General features: G+C 43.9%; 1 protein-coding gene across 3 annotated transcripts in view; it reads left to right on the top strand.

Annotated features, from left to right (window-relative positions):
* Window positions 1–21,890, top strand: part of KIF3B (kinesin family member 3B) — a 37,930-nt gene that overhangs the window by 12,068 nt on the left and 3,972 nt on the right. For all 3 annotated transcript variants that reach the window (XM_030830937.2, XM_060284684.2, XM_060284685.2), the window contains exons 2-8: window positions 8,810–10,279; window positions 13,457–13,558; window positions 13,782–13,904; window positions 14,013–14,131; window positions 18,387–18,500; window positions 19,191–19,296; window positions 21,608–21,786. In XM_030830937.2, the coding sequence (XP_030686797.1) occupies window positions 8,876–10,279; window positions 13,457–13,558; window positions 13,782–13,904; window positions 14,013–14,131; window positions 18,387–18,500; window positions 19,191–19,296; window positions 21,608–21,786 (2,147 nt within the window). In that variant the 5' untranslated portion in view covers window positions 8,810–8,875. The remainder of the gene's footprint in view (window positions 1–8,809; window positions 10,280–13,456; window positions 13,559–13,781; window positions 13,905–14,012; window positions 14,132–18,386; window positions 18,501–19,190; window positions 19,297–21,607; window positions 21,787–21,890) is intronic.

The following is a 21,890-nucleotide window of genomic DNA, read 5'->3' on the forward strand; positions in this document are numbered from 1 at the left end:
CCCTTGTGGTGCGCTGGCTTCTCATTGTGGTGGCTTCTCTTGTTGCAGAGCTCCGGCTCTAGGTGCGTGGGCTTCAGTAGTTGTGGCACCTGGGCTCAGTAGTTGTGGCTCTTGGGCTCAGTAGTTGTGGCTCAAGCTCTGGAGTGCAGGCTCAGTAGCTGTGGCGCACGGGCTTAGTTGCTCCGCAGCATGTGGGATCTTCCTGGATCAGGGCTCGAACCTGTGTCCCCTGCATTGGCAGGCAGATGCTTAACCACTGAGCCACCAGGGATCCCTGAATATATTTTTTATGAATGTATGTTATGAATGTTTCGCAAAATAGGATTTCTTTGCCTCTTTTTCCCCCTTATCAGTTAAATGCTTTCTTTGTTAGCCTGTTGGGGTCATCAAGTGACAGGGAGTGCTTGGCGCCAATTTGAATTCAGAGCAGGCGTTTAGTTGTTCATGTTTCTTATCCTTGACCTTTCTAGGTTTCTTTCCAGATAAGTAGCCTGTCTTCCTAAGATGTGTAAGCTGAAACCAAGTTACTAGACTTTTTTCCCCCAAAGAAAAAATAGCTTTATTGCCATCCCCCTGCTTGATTGTAAGAAACAAAATACATGCACCTGTGAAGAAGGCCAAAGAAAGCAAAAACAATCACTTGCAAGCTCACCCCCCAGAGATCAATATTGTTTGCCTTTCTTGAGTGTTTATTAAACATCTTGCACTAGGCTAACCATTTAACATTTATTAGCTTACTTAATAATCCTTAGAACAGTTCTTTATGGTAGGTGTTGTTATTAATCCCATTTTGTAGAAGAAACTATGACTTAATGTAACTTTCTCAAGATTTTATAGCTAAGTGGCAGAGCAGAAATTCAAATGCTGATGCGTTGAATACTAAAGTTCATGCTTTGAATCATGACTTTACACTGTCTCATTCACAACTTTCTCTGCACTTGTGCATGTACACATGTAAACATAAATCACATCATAGTAAGTCTTCTGTTTGGTAGCCTGCTTTTTTAATATAAATTTATTTTATTTTATTTTATTTATTTTTGGCTGCGTTGGGTCTTCGTTGCCGCGCGAGGGCTTTCTCTAGATGCAGCGAGCAGGGGCTTCTCTTTGTTGTGGTGTGCAGGCTTCTCATTGCAGTGGCTTCTCTTGTTGCAAAGCACAGGCTCCGGGCAGGCAGGCTTCAGTAGTTGGGTCATGCGGGCTCAGTAGTTGTGGCTCGAAGGCTCTAGAGCGCAGGCTCAGTAGTTGTGGCACATGGGCTTAGTTGCTTCGCGGCATGTGGGATCTTCCCAGACCAGGGATTGAACCCTGCATTGGCAGGCAGATTCTTAACCACTGCACCACCAGAGAAGTCCCTGGTAGCCGCTTTTTTTCACTCAACAAAATGTCATGAACATCTTCCCATGTGTAAATACTTAGAAGTATATTGCCATTCTTTTTTTTTTAATAAGTTTATTTATTTCATTTATTTTATTTTTGGCTGCGTTGGGTCTTCGTTGTTGCGTGCGGGCTTTCTCTACTTGCAGTGAGCGGGGGCTACTCGTCGTTGCGGTGCGTGGGCTTCTCATCGTGGTGGCTTCTTTTGTTGCAGAGCACAGGCTCTAGGCGCACGGGCTTAGCTGCTCCGCGGCATGTGGGATCTAGCTGCTCCGCGGCATGTGGGATCTTCCTGAACCAGGGCTCGAACCCATGTCCCCTGCATTGGCAGGCGGATTCTTAACCACTGCGCCACCAGGGAAGCCCTATATTGCCATTCTTAATGACTGCATAATTTCCCATTGTAGAGATGTGTCATAATCTAACCAATCCCTTATCAATGAGTATTTAAGTGGTTAGAGGTGCTGCTGAGATAAGCATAAAGGTGTACATACATCTTCCACATGTATTCAGTTATTCACTGAAGGCATTAAAATAGTTCCAAGAAATGGAGTTGCTGTTTCAAGGGAGTATTACATTTTGAGTATTGCGTTTCAGTGTTTTGATATTGACTGCTCAGATGCCCTCAAATAATATGTGCCAGTTTAAGATTCTGTGGCTCTCATATGTACTGTAAGAGACAGTTTGAAAGTGTTTAGACCGTTCACACAACTGTTTGGCTTACAAAAAACAGATGACCTGTGTTTATAAACAGTGCCTGTTATTACACTATATTACACTAAAATAAATATATTTTATTTATTTTTTGATGTGGACCATTTTTAAAGTGTTTATTGAATTTGTTACAGTATTGCTTCTGTTTTATGTTTTGGTTTTTTGGCTGTGAGGCATGTAGGATCTTAGCTCCCCAGCCAGGGATCGAACCCACACCCCCTACATTGGAAGGCGAAGTCTAAACCACTGGACCCCCAGGGAAGTCCCCAGAATATATTTTATTAGTCTGTTATTTTGACATGTTTGCTCTGAATGCCTTTTATGGCTGAGGCTATGTGACATGCTACATTGACATTAGGAAGTTAAGGATTTCCATTGCTGTAGACCTCATAGAAGCTCTTTTATGAAGCTTTACCATGAAGTTAAGACAAATAGTTTTACAACTAGGACCCTTCGTTCATCAGTTAAAACATTTTATTACATTATATTCATGGTGGATAGATGAAAAGAGAAAAATGAGTTTTAACACCTGGATGTAGTTAATTTTACAGATTTTTTCCATCTTTTTTCTCCCCTAATTTGATTTTTCTGACTAGGTAATATATTTACATGATTCAAGAGGTATAAAAGGATTATACACTGCAAAGCCTCCCTTATACTCTTGGCCTTCAGCCACCCAGCTCTTTTCCCTACAGGCAGCCAGTGTTGTTATCTGGCTCTTGCATATCCCTTCAGATATATTTTATGTAAATAGAAGCAAATATAGGACTAGTCCCTCAACACACATTCCATGTCCTTTTAAAAGTTCTCCAGACAGTGATGTTATTTTTTCAACTGGAGATGAATAATCTTGTTCTGAAAATTGTGTAATTCACATTTTGATAGCTGACCGTCATGGGAACCAAAGACCCAGAGTTGGAATTGCTCTCTTGCTGTTGGTTCAGGGTTTGCAGACAAGGAGTCCTGATACTTCAAAACAATTAGCAACAGTTGAGAAAGAACGTAGTGTTGATGGTGATGAGTTGGATACGGAGTAGAAACAGCTGCTTCCCCTAGAGAAACCTGCCCAGGGACTTGGTTTGGGCTGGTTAATAGGGAGTCACTTTTATCTTCTTGCCTGAGTGTTGCTGCTTTCCTGATGGCCCCTGTGATCCGTAGTTTGGGCTGCCTTTCAGACACTCTGAGTCCTTGAGCTCTAGGCCAGGCAGTTGGCAGGTGGTTGCTCGGTCAGATCTTAGAGGACGTTGCATTGGAGTGCAGTGATTAAAGATGCATTAGTATGTGCTTTGTGTGACCGCACATTGCTCCTCCTTGCAGGGATGTTTCTGGTGAATTGCCAGACCTTTATTTTTTCCCATTTGAAGATACCACATGCTTGTTACAGAAAATTTGAAAAATATAGAAATGTCGAAGGAGCAGGGGAAATCACCTATATGTAGTCCCATCACACAAAGTGGACCACTATTAATGTTTTGATGTGTATCTTATTTTTATACAATTGTGATTGCATGCATTCAATTTTGTAAACTGCTTTTTCATTTATTCTAAGCATATTCCATGTCATTACAGAGCCTTGGTAAATGTCATTTTAAAAGATGGACTAGGACTTCCCTGGTGGTCCAGTGGTTAAGACTCCACGCTCCCAATGCAGGGGGCCCGGGTTTGATCCCTGGTCAGGGAACTAGATCCCACATGCATGCCGCAACAAAGATCCCTCGTGCCACAACTAAGACCCAGCACATCCAAATAAATAAATAAATATTGAAAAGAAAAAAAAAGAGATGGACTAACATGGCAGGCCTTTCTCAATTAGATCATGTATACATGAATTTGGTCATGGACAGGGATGCCTACAGGAGCCAGGCAGGCAGTATAAATGAGCAGAGCATGCTGGGTGTGAGACAGTAGGGAGTGTGGGCTGGGGAGGATTGGGTGGCCAGGCCCATTAGAGGGGCAGCCGTCACTCAGTTCCCATTGCTGCCACTTGGGGCCTGGGCTGTCAGATATTCCCATTATTCCAGAGAAGCAGAAAATCTGGTTTTTCTGTTTCAATGTGAAATTGCTGGTTTTCTTTTTTCTTTTCTTTTTTGAGAAATCTTAAACATTCAGAGAAAAATATAGGAAACAGAATTGATAATTATTAACATTTTCTCTTATTTGCTTCAAGTCTCATTCCCTGTTTCTTTTTTTAGGAGAAATGATAAAATATTACAGATAAAATTGAAAAATTCTTCACATTTCTTGTCCCATTCTTAACATTTCACCCTGCCCAACTTGGACAGCCACTATCATAAATTGTTGTATATCCTTCTACCCATTTGGGGGAATACTTACGTATACATTAATGCAAATCCATGAGCACCATATTGTTTTCTAAGTTTTTAGTCATAATCATCACTCTGCAGCTTGCTTTTCCACTCAACCTATTTATTTAGCCATGTAAATATATATAACTCTAGTTCAGGGTTGGCACACTTTTTTTGTGAAAGATCAGGTGGTAAATATTTTATGTTCTGTGGGCCATACTGTCTGCTGCAGCTACTCAGCTGTGCTATTTTTTCTTTTTTCTTGCGGTACGCGTGCCTCTCACTGTTGTGGCCTCTCCCGTTGCGGAGCACAGGCTCCGGACGCGCACGCTCAGCGGCCATGGCTCACGGGCCCAGCCGCTCCACGGCATGTGGGATCTTCCCGGACCAGGGCACGAACCCGTGTCCCCTGCATCAGCAGGTGGACTCTCAACCACTGCGCCACCAGGGAAGCCCTCAGCTGTGCTATTTTATAGCTAAAGCAGCCATAGATGATATGTAAACAAAGGGGTATGGTTGTGTTCCAATAAAACTTTATTTACTAAAACAGGCTATGGACTGGATTTGGCCTGTGGGCTGTCATTTGCTGACCCCTGCTCTAATTTATTACTTTGAACTGCTGAATAGTATACTATCTGTAATGTGAGTATACCATATTTTATTTTTCAGTTCCTCTATAAATGGATGGTTGTTTCCAGTTTTCTATTATTTTAACAGTGCTGCAGGAAGCACCCTTGTCTGTGTTTCCTTGTGCACAGGTGCAAAGGTTTTTCACCAGGACATACACAAATATAGACGTGGAATTGCTGGGGTTTTGTTTTTTGTTTTTAACAACACCGCTCTCTTTTTTTAAATTTATTTATTTATTTTTGGCTGCATTGCATCTTCGTTGCTGCATGCGGGCTTTCTCTAGTTGGGGCAGAGGGGGCAGGTAGAATGTGATCAGTCTGTGACCTCTGTTCTAGAATCTCTATAGGAAGCCAGTAGTTACTAAGCATCCAGTCTGCACCTGGTTCTAGAATTTGAGGTGGACTCCATGACAGCTAGCAAGGGTGAGAGAGCGTGAATCCAATCATGTAAGTTTCTTTTTTTAATAAAATTATTTATTTATTTTTGGCTGTGTTGGGTCTTTGTTGCTGCACGCAGGCCTTCTCCAGTTGCAGCAAGTGGGGGCTACTCTTCACTGCAGTGCGTGGGCTTGTTGTTGCGGTGGCCTCTCCCGTTGTGGAGTAGGGGCTCTAGGTGCGTGGGCTCAGTAGTTGTGGCTCGCGGGCTCTAGGTGTGTGGGCTCAGTAGTTGTGGCGCACGGGCTTAGTTGCTCCGTGGCATGTTGCTTCCCGGACCAGGGCTCAAACCTGTGTCCACTGCATTGGCAGGTGGATTCTTAACCACTGCGCCACCAGGGAAGTCCTCAAAGATTCTGGAAGAGAGTGGCTGCCATGAGAAATGTGCAACTGATTTCCTCAGCGGACAAAAGAGATGAAGTTAGGGGAAGACTCAGTTTTTCTCGTGTAGTAGCCATTCAAATAGTGGTTGTTAACATCGAGATGACAAGTTCTAGCAGAAAAAGTATTCAGGACAAAAATGCTGAACTGCTGACCTGTGGTTCCTTCTTTCCTGGCAATGTTGTGAGTTCCTTTAAAGATTTATCACTGTAATTAGACTGACCAGAAGAAGGAGAAGGAAGGTAATAAAGTAAAGAAAGAGAATCAGGGCATCCTTCCAAGAAAACCTTCTCCTTTGAGGAGGACCCACAGCGAGATTTTAAGCCCTGGTGGCAGGAAATTAAATTAGTCCATCTTCCTGAAATAATATGTCAGTAGTACATGACTAGCTCAGCCGAGCTCTGTGAGTTCAGAAAAGAAATGGTGTTCTGTGTTCCAAATCAAGGAGATTTAATTAAGGGGACTCAGGCTTTGGGAATTACTTCTTTTTAAAAGATTTTTAAGATTATTGTAGGTCATTGTCATTCCTTTGTTTTTATTGTTTTGGAGAGCTTAAAAATATATGCAGCTGTAACAGAAGCATCTGAACATCAAGATCTGCAAGAAAACCTGCCGCAGGCTTTTTTTATTAAACAGGCTTGGGGCCACAGTGTTTTGATAGGTAAAAGCTGGACAGCTCGGCCTCCTCCCGGGTATGTAATGTAAAAGAATTGATCCTCTCCAGTGACCCGTTCCCCACCCACCCCTTTCTGTTTTTTAATGCATAAAATTAGGGCTCACTAGTAATCTCTGGAATGACCCTTTGACAAGGGTTTCGGATGAAACTGTATTAGTTAATTTTAATCCAGCTTTATATTAGTTCACAAAGCACTTCCACCTTTGTAAGTGGCTTTTAGTCTCACAAGCATCCAAAACGAAGAATTACCCCTGTTTTACAGGTTTTACAGAAAATGGGTGACGAGAGGGTAAGAGGTCTTCTGGTTCTGCATTCTAGACAACATTATTCTATTAATATAACAACTAGAAGAAGTATGAAAAGTAACTTTTCATGTTTCCATGCGCTTAGCAGCAGAACAATGTTTTTATGAAAGACCAACGGAGGAATATATTGACTCTGTATTTATTAACTTGCAGCATATATACCTAGAGCGGCCCAGCCCTGCTTCACATTTTCCCACCTTTTGTTGGCAAAGAATAGGTCATTCTCACAACTAAAAAGGATCCTGTTATTACTGTTCAAGTAGCTACTAAAATTACAAATGTGTATATCCTGTGATCCAGCAATTGCGCTTCTAGAAATTTATCCTTACAGATAGATTTTCCCACACATGAAAGGATGTGGTCCTAGGTTTTTCACAGTAACATATCAGAAACAGCTTAAGTGCTAGGGTAGGGGTTAAATAAATAATGGTGCTTCCATACAGAGGGATAGTTTGCTGCTGTCATAAAGAATAAGGCAGCTCTGCATTTACTGAGGGGAACAAACTCCAAGATAGGTTGTCTAATGAAAAAAAGCAAGATGCAGGACACTGCATATTACTGTGTATAACATACTACACTTGTGTAAAAAGGGAGAGGGTAAGTATGTATTAATACATATTTGCTTGTTATGCATAAACTAGTTCAGGAGGATAAAAATCTAATAACACTCACCTTGTAAGCAGGGAACTGGGTGGCTGGAGAACAGGTAAAGGAGAGAGACCTGTCACCAAAGGGCCTTTTGAGTCAAGAACCATGTGAATTACCTGTTTTTTAAAAACCCTTGCGCTGAGGTTTTCGGGAGTTTAAGGTCCTCGTACATACCGCTTTGCTCTGATCTGCTTGCTCCGTACCCCTCCCCAAAGGACCCATTTAATCATACTTGCTTCTGCTCCCTGAGTTTTTCAGCACCAAATGAAGTTCTGTTTTTGGTTTTATTTAAAAATTTCTTAACATCTATTTTCGTATTTGCATTCAAATTGTATTAAATTTATTGATTGGATAAGTGCTTTCTTTGTAATGTATTACCCCACATCCTTGTTTATTTGAATACATTTTGCACAAGCCATAGTTGATGATTTTAGAATGGAAAAGTATTATCAGTACAAGATAGGAAATTCAAACAGTACAAACAATTGTATTGTGAAAAGTCATTTTCCTCTCTCTAGACCTCTGAGTGTCATCGGGGGCCCATAGTTCCCCTGCTGAGTCTGCCACTGTTATCACTTTTACATGTATACTTACATTGTAGCATGCATATGTAAACTGTACTATACACACTGTCTGGGCCCATAGTTCCCCTGCTGAGGCTGCCACTGTTACCACTTTTACATGTATATTTACATTGTAGCATGCATATGTAAACTGTACTATACATGTTGTTCCTCATCTGCGTTTTTCACTTAACAACATAGCTTCTTTTAGGATTGCGTTTAGGTTAGCACATTCTCTTTAGTAACTGCCCAGGATTCCAGGATTTGTATATATTAAATATATTAAATTTATTTAATCAGTCCCCTCTTGATGGGAATTGGGGTTGCCTGAAATCTGTTGCTACCACAGATGATGCCACAACACAGATATCCTTCTATCTGTAGGATAAATTCTTAGAAATACAGCTGCTAGATCAAAAGGGACGTGCATTTTGATAGTTCCGAATGGCTCTGTGCAGAGGCTGTAGTAGTTCCACAGCACGTAAGATTACCCAGGCTTTTATAAAGTTTCCAGCTGCCTCAGCCTGTAGTATAAGATAAACTATCAGTTGAAGGGAGGACAAGCAAGTTAACACTGTAGGTGGACTAGTGCTTTTATTTTCCCCACTGCAGCTGGTTAAGATCCCATGAGGAAATATCCAATGTAGTGGAGTTATTAAGTGCAGCTGTCGGAAGGTTGGCAACATGGAGGGGACCTGGGTGTGTCATGTGCTTTTCAGCAGCCCCCAGTGACAGCTGTACTGTCCTTGCTTACTCTGTTTTGTTTTTCCTATAGGACCCTAGCATTGTGAGACTCATTTTGGATTCATAGCCCTTAAGATCGACCCGGTCAGAGCTCATCATGTCAAAGTTGAAAAGCTCAGAGTCAGTCCGGGTGGTGGTTCGCTGTCGGCCCATGAATGGCAAGGAAAAGGCTGCTTCGTACGACAAGGTGGTGGATGTGGACGTGAAGCTGGGGCAGGTGTCGGTGAAGAACCCCAAGGGAGTGGCCCATGAAATGCCCAAGACCTTCACCTTTGATGCCGTCTACGACTGGAACGCCAAGCAGTTTGAACTCTACGACGAGACGTTCCGACCACTGGTGGACTCCGTCCTGCAGGGTTTCAATGGGACGATTTTTGCTTATGGACAGACTGGGACTGGGAAAACCTACACGATGGAAGGAGTCCGGGGTGACCCTGAAAAAAGAGGGGTCATCCCTAACTCTTTTGATCACATCTTCACCCATATCTCTCGATCCCAGAATCAACAGTACCTGGTCAGGGCTTCTTACTTAGAGATCTACCAGGAGGAGATCCGAGATCTCCTCTCAAAGGATCAGACCAAAAGGCTCGAGCTCAAGGAGAGGCCAGACACTGGAGTGTACGTGAAAGACCTGTCTTCCTTTGTCACCAAGAGCGTGAAGGAAATAGAGCACGTGATGAATGTGGGGAACCAGAACCGTTCTGTCGGTGCTACCAACATGAATGAGCACAGTTCCCGTTCGCATGCAATTTTTGTCATCACCATCGAGTGCAGTGAGGTGGGCCTCGATGGCGAAAACCATATCCGGGTAGGGAAATTGAACCTTGTAGATCTTGCTGGCAGCGAACGGCAGGCCAAGACTGGTGCGCAAGGGGAAAGATTGAAGGAAGCTACCAAGATCAACCTGTCCCTTTCAGCCTTGGGTAACGTCATCTCTGCCCTGGTGGACGGCAAAAGCACTCACATTCCATATCGGGACTCAAAGCTTACCAGGCTCCTCCAAGATTCTCTCGGTGGCAATGCTAAAACTGTGATGGTGGCCAACGTGGGGCCTGCCTCGTACAACGTAGAAGAGACTCTAACCACTCTGAGATACGCCAACCGTGCCAAGAACATTAAGAACAAGCCAAGGGTCAATGAGGACCCTAAGGATGCCCTCCTTCGAGAATTCCAGGAAGAGATTGCTCGGCTCAAGGCCCAGCTAGAAAAACGGTCCATTGGCAGAAGGAAGAGGCGAGAGAAGCGGAGGGAAGGTGGGGGCGGGGGTGGGGGTGGGGAAGAGGAGGAGGAGGAGGGAGAAGAGGGTGAGGACGAAGGGGATGATAAGGATGATTACTGGCGGGAACAGCAAGAAAAACTGGAGATCGAGAAGCGGGCCATTGTAGAGGACCACAGCTTGGTTGCAGAGGAGAAGATGAGGCTGCTGAAGGAGAAGGAGAAAAAGATGGAGGATCTGCGGCGGGAAAAGGATGCTGCCGAGATGCTGGGCGCCAAAATCAAGGTACTGTACCCTGCCTTAGGCGTGGTCTTTTTTCTTTCAAACCTTCTTGTTTTATCAAAAAAAATGATATGAAGGATGGTGTCTCTTTAGGGTTGGTGATACCCAGTGTCCAAGGAACATTTGTTGAATTGAATTGGATGAAGAAAAACAATTTTTCTTTGACAGCAATAAGACTAACACCCATGTACCCCCTCCCCCGCCCCGGCCCAGTATGAGAAGCAGAACAGCATCCGTAGCTTTACAAGCTCTTTGTGTCCCCGCCCGCTCAGAGGTAACTGTTATCTTGGTTTTGGTGTTTATTCTTTCCTTGCTTTTCTTTATAGTTTTCCCAAATGTGTATATATATCTCTACATAAAAGATAGTTTTAGTTTCACATAATTTTTATCTTTTATATAAATGGAATCCCACTACTGTGATTTCCTTTTATTTGCTAAATGTTATGTTAATGAGAGTTATCCATACTGATGCCTGAAGCTGTGATTCAGTCCTTATAATTGTTCTGAGAATTCCGTGGTGTTCCATTCTCCTGATAGTGTGGGTTGTTTCTGTTTCTTTTTTTTTTTTTTTTGCCGTGAATTCCTTGTACTTGGCTCCAGGAGAACATGTGTGCGCGCGAGTTTCTTGCCTGACACCAGCAGGTCCTAGGGTTTGTGTAGCTTCAACTGCGCTAGACAGTGACATGTCACTTTCTAACGTGGCCCTGTGAATTGAAGCTTCTACCAGAAGGGTATGAGTCCTGGTTGTTCCTCATCCTTACCAACACTTGTGATTAGCAGACTTGACTTTTTGTATATCTGGTAGATATACACTGGTCTCTCCTTGTGGTTTTCATATGCTGTGTCTCTGATTAAGCAAGATGCAGAACAGTTCCATCACCACCCCCCGCCCAGAGGCTCCCTTGCGGTCAACCACTGTGTGGCAGTGGCTGAATTGTATTCTAGAGCGTGGAGGCACCCCTTGTGAGTGTCCTTGAGTGTTCTTTCTGTCCACAGTGTACAATTCCATCAGGTGCCTGGACTCTGGGCTGCCACAGGGCTTTAATGGCAGAAGAGAGTGCAGAGCTAGCTCTGGAAATCTGAGGATGACCGCTGCCTGACCACAACCCAGAATTCCTTTGAAGTTCTATCTTATGGAATTTGTGCAAACTTCAATTTCTACTCTAAAATGTATCTATGTTTATTAATTTAAAAATCACAAGTGATCTCTTTCTTGCTTCCCCTTCCCCGACCATATGAAGCTGTACTTTATCTGTGGCATCGAAGTAGCCCTTTCACAGAGCTGGGTCCTATTTTACTTCAGAGGCAGGGGTCCTTTCCAAGACTTTCAAGACCTGGTGTGAAAATGGAGTCACATACAACACAATTAGGAGGTAACTGTGTTCCAGGGAGGGGCTTACTATGGGATTCCATTATGTTACTTCACCCCTCCTCACTCCTGCACTTGTGTAACTGGGTGTACCCATGTTTGATTTCCATGCTGTTTTTTTTTTTTTGCGGTACGCGGGCCTCTCACTGCTGTGGCCCCTCCCGCCACGGAGCACAGGCTGCGGACGCGCAGGCCCAGCGGCCATGGGCCACGGGCCCAGCTGCCCCGCGGCATGCAGGATCCTCCCGGACTGGGGCACAAACCTGCGTCCCCTGCATCGGCAGGCGGACTCCCAACCACTGCGCCACCAGGGAAGCCCCTCCATGTTGGTTTTTAAGATCACATCTGTTATTCAAGCCCAGGAACCACCTAGACCCTCTAAACAACCTGGGATATTTGGGCAGCTCTCAGAAGCCTAGTGTGGCAAGACTCAGCATCACCTCAAGGTCACTGTACCTCTTATAAGTTTTATTTATGGGAGAATGACATTACATCTGTCTTTCTCCATCCCTGGATGCTGTAAGATCACAGGACAAAAGAATTTTAGAGGCGGAAGGGTGTGTGTGGTGAGGGGAGGGTTAGTAATCAGTCCAGCCCCTTTGTTTTGAGAGAAGAGGAAAATTTCAAGCGCTCCCTGAAACATGGCAGCAGGGGTATAAGTTTCTTAAAAGCAAGGTTGTGGGGTTTTTGGATTCCATGCTTTTCAGGTGCAAATCCTTCCCCTGGCTTCAGCCACCATCTAAATGCTGAAGCCTTGCAGTCTGTATAGCCAGCCCAGAGCTGTCTCCTGATATCCCAGCCCGATGGCCTCTGCCTACTGGACATTTCCACGGAGATGCCCGCGGCCACCCAGAGCCCGCTCCTGCCTGCCTCTTCTCAGTCTAGCCAGACTCCGAAGGGTTATCATTGCTAGCTGCTGCCCCTCTCCCGTAAGCCTCTGAATGCTGCCTCTCTCGGACCCATCCACTTTGCTCTCCCCAACCACTACTGCCCTAGCCCAGGCCTGGACCCTTAAAACTGCCTCCTGTCTGCTCTCCTTCCACCCAGCCTGCCCTTTTCCAGTTATTCTTCCTGTCGCAGGGGAGTTTTGTTTCTAAAACACAAGTGTGATTTTGTACCCTAACGCTCAAAGGACACGTCAGTGGTTCCTGCGGTTCTCAGGGTCAAGCTTAGTCTCCCTTAACAGGGCTTGGAGGTTTTTGAATTGACCCCTGATTGCTTTGCCAACTTCATGTATCACCACTCCCTACCCTACCCTCTGAAAAAAATTTTTTTTCTTAGCTAATTCCTTGAGACAGGAAGCTTTCCCTGACTCCCTCCAAAAGCCAGAATTCTCTCCCTCCAGTGTGCCTCTCCCCTTATTACTCGGTCTTTTCCTCCTGATGGGATCCGACTCCATAGGGTAAGAGGCCGCTTGCTTGTCTGTGGCCCTCAGTGGACTCTCAGCTTCGTGATTGGTATTTACAGCTGCATCCTCAGTACCTAGCACATAGGAGGTGCTTCATAGGTTCTTAGTGGGGTCAAATACTTGGTACAAACAAACCCAAACAGTGTTTTTTAAAAAGAAACCTGCAATTCATGTATGTCTGGGGAAGCTGTATCTTCAGTGTTTCCAAGATAAAGCCCCCAGTGAAGCGGCCTCAGCCCCACCCGTGATGGGAAGGGTACAGCTGAGCACGCTATACTTTCCCCCAGAGTTCATCCCCTTGGGCTCAGTCCTGAGCTCTTTAGCTTTCCTGGGCTTCCCTGTGAGGAGCTGTGTTCTGAGGGAGGCCACTCATCAGATGGATTCTACTTTTTTCCTCACAAAGGCCATGGAGAGTAAGCTGCTTGTTGGAGGAAAAAATATAGTAGATCATACAAACGAACAGCAGAAAATCCTGGAGCAGAAACGGCAGGAGATTGCAGAGCAGGTAACTTTTCATGCCTTTTTGGAGAGAATGGGGTGGGGTGAGGTTGTGTTAATGCGACAGAGCGAATATCTCTTGTATTAGACTCTTCAAAGGGAACGGAACTGAAGTGTGTCAGCCCCTTCCTGGCGGGAGACCCTGATTTGCAGCCCCCAGCCCCATATTCTTGTATAGACCTTGTCTCTAGGCACACTGATCAATTTTGTGATTTTGTGATGTTGCTCAGAAACGTCGAGAAAGAGAAATCCAGCAACAGATGGAAAGCCGCGACGAGGAGACCTTGGAACTGAAAGAGACGTACAGCTCATTGCAGCAAGAGGTGGACATCAAGACCAAGAAGCTCAAAAAGGTATGAAAGGAACGAGGCCAGGCAGAGGTGCCTTGAGGCTTGGGGCAGAGGGAGAACTCTGTTGTCTAGAGGGCTGCCCCTCTCACCTGCCTCTCCTGTCGGTTCCAGCTCTTCTCCAAGCTTCAGGCAGTGAAGGCAGAGATCCATGACCTCCAAGAAGAGCACATCAAGGAGCGGCAGGAGCTGGAACAGACACAGAATGAGCTCACCCGGGAGCTGAAACTCAAGTAAGGTCTGGGCCTTCCAGGGCTCCCCTAGCACTTGCTGGGTTTGCTGTGTGTTCAGTCAGAAACACACCCCTGAGGACAGGGCCCTACTTCTCTCCACCCCATCTCCTGCCACCTTGTCTATCTTCTGTTTATTCCAAACAAAGTTATTTTCTGTCTCTGGGTCCCATCTGTTAACTGAGATGATCTCCAAGTTCCTTTCCACTCTACCTTCCTGCCTTTAAAGAAGGCTTCTATCTATTGATAAAAGGGAATCTTTTCTTAACTAGAATTTTCTGAGTGGTATAATGAACAGCCAAATACCCATCACCCAGATTCCATGATAAACAATCTTTTGTCTTCTATCTTTCATAAAAATATTTTAAAGCAAATCTTACCTCATGTTATCTCGTTCCTATATACCTACATACATGACCACAGTGCTTTTCTTTAAAAAAGCTTTATTGAGATATAATTCACATACCATACAATTCACCTGTTTAAAGTATACAAGTCATTTGTTTTTCTGGCCGTGCCGTGTGGCTCGCAGTATCTCAGTTTCCTGACTAGGGATTGAACCTGGGCCCCGGCACTGAAAGCCCGAAATCCTACCCACTGAGCCACCAGGGAACTCCCCTACAAGTCATTAAAAAAAAATACATTTACAGGGTTGTAAAGTCATCACCACAATCTAATTTTAGAATATCTGTGTGTGCCCCCCGCCCCCACCCAAAGAAACCCTGTACCAATTATCAGTCACTCCTCATTACCGCGTTCCCCAGCCTAATAACTACTGGTCTACTTTCTGTCTCCATAAATTTGCCTATTCTCGACCTTTCATATAAATGGAATTATACAATATGTGGTCTTTTGTGACTGGTTTCTTTCAATTAACATGCTCTCAGGGGTCATCCATGTTGTAGCATGTTAGCACTGCATTCTTTTTAATGGCTGAACAATATGGTATTGTATGGATATTCCACATTTCTTCCATTCATTAGTTGATGGACATTTGGGTTGTCCCTACCTTTCAGTTATAATGAATAATGCTGCTGTGAACATGTGTGTACAAGTTTTATTGTGGACTTAGGTTTGCAATTCTCTTAGGTTATCCAAGAGTCTTACAGTTTTAGGTCTTACCTTTAGGTCTGCGATCCATTTTGAGTTAATTTCTTGTAAAGTCTGAGGTATGGTTCCAAATGCATTCTTTTGTATGTGGCTGTCCAGTTGTTCCAGCACCATTTGTTGCAAAGGCTCTTCTTTCATTGTCTTTGCACCCTTGTTGAAAATCAGTTGACCATAAATGTAAGGGTTTATTTCTGAATTCTCAGTATTGTTCGATTGAGCTGTATGTCTGTCCTTACGCCAGTACCACACTGTCTTGATTACTGTAACTTTGCAGTAAGTTTTGAAATGAGGAAATGTGAGTCTTCCAACTTTGTTGTTCTTTTTCAAGATTCTTTGTGGCTATTCAGGGTCCCTTACATTTCCATATAAACTTTAAGATGGGCTTTTCAATTTCTGCAAAAAAAAAAAAGCCAGCTGGGGTTTTGATAGGGACTGTGTTGACTGTATAGATCAATTTGGAGAGTATTGTCATCTTAACAGTATTAAGTATTCTGATCCATGAACATGGGATGTCTTTACATTTATGTAAATCTTCTTTAATTTCTGTCAAGAATGTTTATAGTTTTCAGTGCAGTCTTCACACCTCTTTTGTTAGATTTATACCTAAGTATTTTATTTTTATGATGCTATTGTATATGGAATTGTTTCCTTAATTTTATTTTCAGAATGTTTATTGCTAGTGTAGTGTAGAAGAAATAAAATAGATTTTTGCGTACGTAATGATATCTTTCCACCTAACAAAATTAACATTGTTTCTCTTGTACCCTGTCCCTATTCAGGTTTTCTTGGTTTATTAATACTAAGATCTACATAAGAACCACATATTGCATTTGGTTATTATGTCTCTTAAGCTTATTTTAATCTGGAGCAATCCTTTTTCCTGTTAAAAACTTTTTTTCATAGTTGACTTGATGAAAAGGCTAGGGCAGATAGCCTGTAGAAACATCCCACGCTCTGGATTTGTCAGTCTGCTTCTTCACAGTGCCGTTTAACTTGTGGCTCTATCTCCCTTACTTCTCTGTAACTGGAAGTGAGCGCTCAACCTTGGATGTGCACCAAAATCACCTGAGGAGTTTTCAAAAATAGTGATGCTTGGGTCCCTGCTAAGAGATTCTAATTTCATCGGTCTAGGGCAGTGGTCCTTAAACTTTCAGCAGGCACCAGATCATCCGAAGGGCTTGTTAAATGCAGATTGCTGGGCCCCACACCCAGAGAATCTGATTCAGTATGTCTGGGGTGGGGCCTGAGCATTTGCATTCACAAGTGCCAGCTGTTGCTCCTGCTGGTTTGGTAAACACACTTTGAGAACCGTTGATCTCTCATGAGGTTCGGCTAAAATGTTGTAACTGCTGTTGATGTGCAGCCTGCCTTGAGAACCACTGAGCTAATGGTTTCAGCCAGCAATGATCTTTGTTTGGCTGCATTATTTCATTAGGGGTTTTGCAAAATGATGTTTTTTTGATATCGGTCCTTCCACCACATTTGCTCGAAGTTTTCTTTAAAGAGGAACTTTCCAGGCGACTTCCCTGGTGGTGCAGTGGTTAAGACTACACGTTTCCACTCCAGAGGACACAGATTCAATCCCTGGTCGGGGCACTAAGATCCTACATGCCACGAGGCGTGGTCAAAAAAAAAAAAAGAGGAACTTTTCGAAGAGATTCTTTTAATGTTTAAGTTTTAAATTTGGAAAGGAGCCCTTAATATTAAATGTATGTGTCAGTCCTCTTTCTAGGCATGAACACCTAGAAAAAAGGTCAGAACAAAATATGCCAAAATAATAAGAGTATCTCTGGGTGGTGAAATTATGTGTAATTGTATTTCTTACATTTTCTAATGTATAAATAGGACCTTTAAAGTCAGAAAGAAAAAAATATATATATATGTTACAAAAAATAGTTTCTTAAATATCAAATAAAGAGAAAATGTCTTCTCTCCAAAATATTTTCTTCTTTAAGGAAGCCATTTTCATTGCTATGTCTCTTATTAATATCTTTTTTTAAAATTATTATTATATATATTTTTGGCTGTGTTGGGTGTTTGTTGCTGCTCTCAGGCTTTCTCTAATTGCGGGGAGCGGGGCCTAGTCTTCGGTGCGGTGTGTGAGCTTCTCATTGCGGTGGCTTCTCTCGTTGCGGAGCATGGGCTCTAGGTGCGTGGGCTTCAGTAGTTGTGGCGCACGGGCTCAGTAGTTGTGGCTTGCAGGCTCTAGAGCGTAGGCTCAGTAGTTGTGGCTCACGGGCTTAGTTGCTCTGCAGCATGTGGGATCTTCCCGGACCAGGGCTTGAACCCGTATCCCCTGCATTGGCAGTCGGATTCTTAACCACTGAGCCACCAGAGAAGTCCCTCTAATTAATATCTTTTGAATAAACAGCGAGTCAGCCTGTTTCTCATAGCACCCTACACCTCTGTGGTGTTTGTTTTGTGTCTCTCCCACGTTAACACCCTTTTGGCATTGTTCTGTCCTGAGGTTTTGAAAGAGTGAACACAGAGAGGGGGCAGGAGATCGTCATCACCATGGAGAGACACAACCCAGTGGGTTCCAGTTTCATTGTTTGCCATGTTCCCTGGGTGCCATGTTCCCTGGGTGCAGAGACTCTTCTCAGGAATGGTCTTCATTCTCAGGGGTCTAAGGGACTGAAATCCATCTGGTTCTGCTCTTTGTTCTGGTGATTAGAATGTGGAGTTCTCCACCTTGGGCAACAATGCCTAGGATTGGAGGAAGGCAGTTTAATTTCTAATCTGTTTTCAGCATTTTGGAAGTTAACGAGCTGGCTTAGCAGTACCAGTGGCCCTCCCCAAATACTTCACTTAGCACGTGTTTACTCCAGTGTAGCCCAGGCATTGCCTTCCTCTTTAGTCCTTTCACCTCCTCAAGCTGCTACTCCTTGGGCGTAAGTGACCTTTCCATATTCCTAGGACAGACCTGTCAGCATACCAAAGAGTGTTTGTCTATCTCAGGCAGAACCAAGTGTCATTCATGTCTGTAAACCAGCTCTTTGTATGATGCTAGGCCCATAGTACCTGCTCAGTAAATGTTTGCTGAGTGACTTGACCCTTACCTATTACTTACTTCACGTGGGACCAGATAGCCAGCACCTCATTCGTATTCTTTCTCCATCTATTCACCCATGTATGTGTGCTCTTACAGGCATCTTATTATAGAAAACTTCATCCCTCTGGAAGAAAAAAGTAAAATTATGAATAGATCCTTCTTTGATGAAGAGGAAGATCATTGGAAATTACATCCTATAACCAGACTGGAGTAAGTCACAAATGACTTCAAGTAGACTTTAAGTTGGGGAGGAGGGAAAGAATGTTGATAAGCTGGGCTCGGCCAGAGAGGTATGGTAAGAACACAGTTTGATCCATTTAAACTTGGAACCAATTGCAGGTCTTTGTGGCTGCCATAAGTCCATGAGGTAAAAGTTTGGTGATGAGTATGGTGTTAGGAATTGGGAGACTTTAGCACAGTGAACTAATGACCTTTCCCAAGTTCCTGCTTTTCAGCTCCCCCAGCTGTCAAGTGAAACTGCTGGGCCAAGGGAGGGGCGGTACATAGGTGTTCTCTTACGTGTCAGTCTGGCAATGTGGAGAAGGATTCTCAGTCTGCATCTGGATTCCACTGGAAGATGGGAGATGTCTGCTAAGGCTGCGGGGGTGGAGAGTGTCTACAGCTAGGCTTCGTGCCCGCTGTCTAAGAACTGGAGGATGACTCAGGGCCCTTCCAGCTTAAGAGATGCGTGATGCTCACATTTGAATCAGAAAGCCACCCCAGCAGAAAATATAAGCAGCTCCTGCCCCGTTTACATGTCAGCCTTCAGTCCAGGGAGTTTCTTGCTTCAGGTTCTAGCTAAAGAAGGCTCAGTTTTCTGAGTGCTGGTTCCACAGTACCGATCCTGGGACTGTGGAACACACTCCAGCCAGGGCTTTGACCACCACAGTCCATTTCCAGGAATCAACAGATGATGAAGCGGCCAGTGTCAGCTGTGGGATACAAGAGACCATTGAGCCAGCACGCAAGAATGTCCATGATGATTCGTCCAGAGGCTCGATATAGGGTGAGAAGATTGTACTCGCGTTTCTCTCTCCTCTGTCTTAGAAGAGATTAGATTTATGTAAACCCTTAGGCACCAGTCTGCAAAGTCACAGTTTGTATCCTCTTTCCAGAGGGATCTGAGGACAGTAATATTAATAATAACAATTATAACAAATAATAGATAAATATAATTAATAAATAACAAACGATAATAAATAAAAAGGTAAAAGAGAATGAGATTTAGCAAATCAGGAGGGAAGGAGGAGAGTCCAAACATACTGTCCACGTAGCCAATAATGAGCTTTAGAATGGCCTTGCGGGCAGATGGGAAGGAAAGTAGACGTCTAGTAACAGGAGATGGAAATGCGTTAAAGAGCTGACGGTCCTTCCGTTTAACATAATGTGTGTGAGTCAAGTAGTTATTTGAAGTGACATAATTGATGACTATTTAATGACTCAAACGTATTTTACAATAAAAATACCGTACAGGCTTCTATTGATACGCACTTGCTGTGTGCCAGGCACTGTACTCGGCACTTTGCTGCTTTCTCTAATTGAGCCCTCTCACCTACTCTGTTCGGTCAGTCCTGTGGCTTAAAGGTCTGGTAGCTGGTAAGTGGATGAATCAGGAGACACATGTGTTTTTAAGTTATAGAGCAATTGGTACTGGAAGTGTATATATGAATTGAAAAATCTGGTGCAAAGTAGATCAGAATGTGAACTGGTTGTCGCTGGTTAATGGAAGTGAACTCATTTTAAATTTTCTTCTTTTTGCTTATCTGTATTTTCTAACTGTCAGTGGGGAACTGGTATGACTTTTATTTATTTATCTATTTAGGCCACACTCTGTGGCTTATGGAATCTTAGTTCCCCCACCAGGGATCGAACCTGGACCACAGCAATGAAAGCACCAAGTCCTAACCACTGGACCACCAGGGAATTCCCTGTATTACGTTTATAATGAAAGATTTTCACTTAAAAAATTTTAAATGTTTTTGAATCTCCGTTAGCAGCCAGAGCAGAACAGATTAGGATTAGTTAGCTCCTCAGGCACTGTTCTTCCTGGCATTGAGTTATTTTACGTAAAGAAAGCAAAAGCAAAAAAGATGTATTAGGTGAGGCTTTATGTAGTGGAGGACGAGTGATGTGTCACACAGAATCCTCAGAGACTTTTTTCTGGCAGTTTCAGAGAGTGCCGGTTATTTCATGTCTTAAGCCAAAAACATGATTTTAAAGCCTGCAAGTCAAGTATGTGGGCTTCCAGGTGGCTTACCTTGATCTAAAGGTGGAATTTAAAGCAGTGGCTCTCAGATGATTTTTAGCAATGGACCGGCTCCATTAAGAGAAATGTTATGCAGTATCTCAACATGTAAAATTGATCAGTGGAGCCACGCTATTCTTTCCCCCACCTTCTCCCAGCTGGGGCCCCTCGTGCCCCCTCTGGGGCCCTGGGGCTTGAACTCCACTGCGTGGGAGGAGCTAGAGGGGAAGATGTGGAACCATGGGTGTTCTTCCCTCTTCACACTCAGCTTGGTATTTAGGAGCTAGGTAAAGGCCCACTGCGGGATATCAAGTGAGGGAATCTATCTCCAAGGCCAGTTATGAGGCAGGGCCCAGTCTGATTTTTAAAATGTGGTAATAAGCACATATACTGCCACACACACACCCTCCACATATACACACCATACCTGCCTCCTTCCCTCTGCAACCAAAAAGTTCATCAAAGCTGCCGTAGGTGGGGAGATTATTGGTGACTACTATTTTCTCCTGCGTATCTTTTTGTATTTTCACATTGTCTGCAATAAATGGGTTTTACTTAATTTATTCTTTTCCCCTGATTATTCCCCTTAGGATAGAATACATGTTCATTGGTTTTGTTTTTTGTTTTTTTCAAAAGAAAAAAAGGAAAGTAAGGCTTCCCTGGTGGCACAGTGGTTGAGAGTCCGCCTGCCAATGCAGGGGACACAGGTTCGTGCCCCGGTTCGGGAGGATCCCACATGCCGCGGAGCAGCTAGGCCCGTGAGCCATGGCCGCTGAGCCTGCGCGTCTGGAGCCTGTGCTCAGCAACGGGAGAGGCCACAACAGTGAGAGGCCCACGTACCGCAAAAAAAAAAAAAAAAAAAAAGGAAAATAAAGAGCATAGAGAAGAAAATAAAAATCATCTGTAACTGCACCAGGAAGAAAGTTATAAAACTACATCACTTCTTCCGGGCGGGCCCTTGGTAGGCTTTGAGTAGCATGCAATTTGAGGTTCTGTTCTTGGGTTTAGATTGCTTGAACTCCCTTTGTGTGACTGGAGGCCATCCTAGCTGGTCTTGGCTCTGCTTCTGCAGGCAGAAAACATCGTGCTGCTGGAGCTGGACATGCCCAGCCGGACCACCAGAGACTACGAGGGGCCCGCCATTGCCCCCAAAGTCCAGGCCGCGTTGGATGCAGCTCTGCAGGATGAAGATGAGATACAGGTGGACGCATCATCCTTTGAAAGCACTGCAAATAAGAAACCCAAGGCCAGGTGAGTGGCTTTTGGTGACCTCTGTTTGAACAGAACATGTTTGAACAAGGACAAATGAGGGGAGAGTGTGGCAAAAGTGCTTGTTTATCGTGGAAGTAAGTGGC

Source organism: Globicephala melas, chromosome 15, assembly GCF_963455315.2.
Source record: "Globicephala melas chromosome 15, mGloMel1.2, whole genome shotgun sequence".
Classification (NCBI taxonomy): Eukaryota; Metazoa; Chordata; class Mammalia; order Artiodactyla; family Delphinidae; genus Globicephala; species Globicephala melas.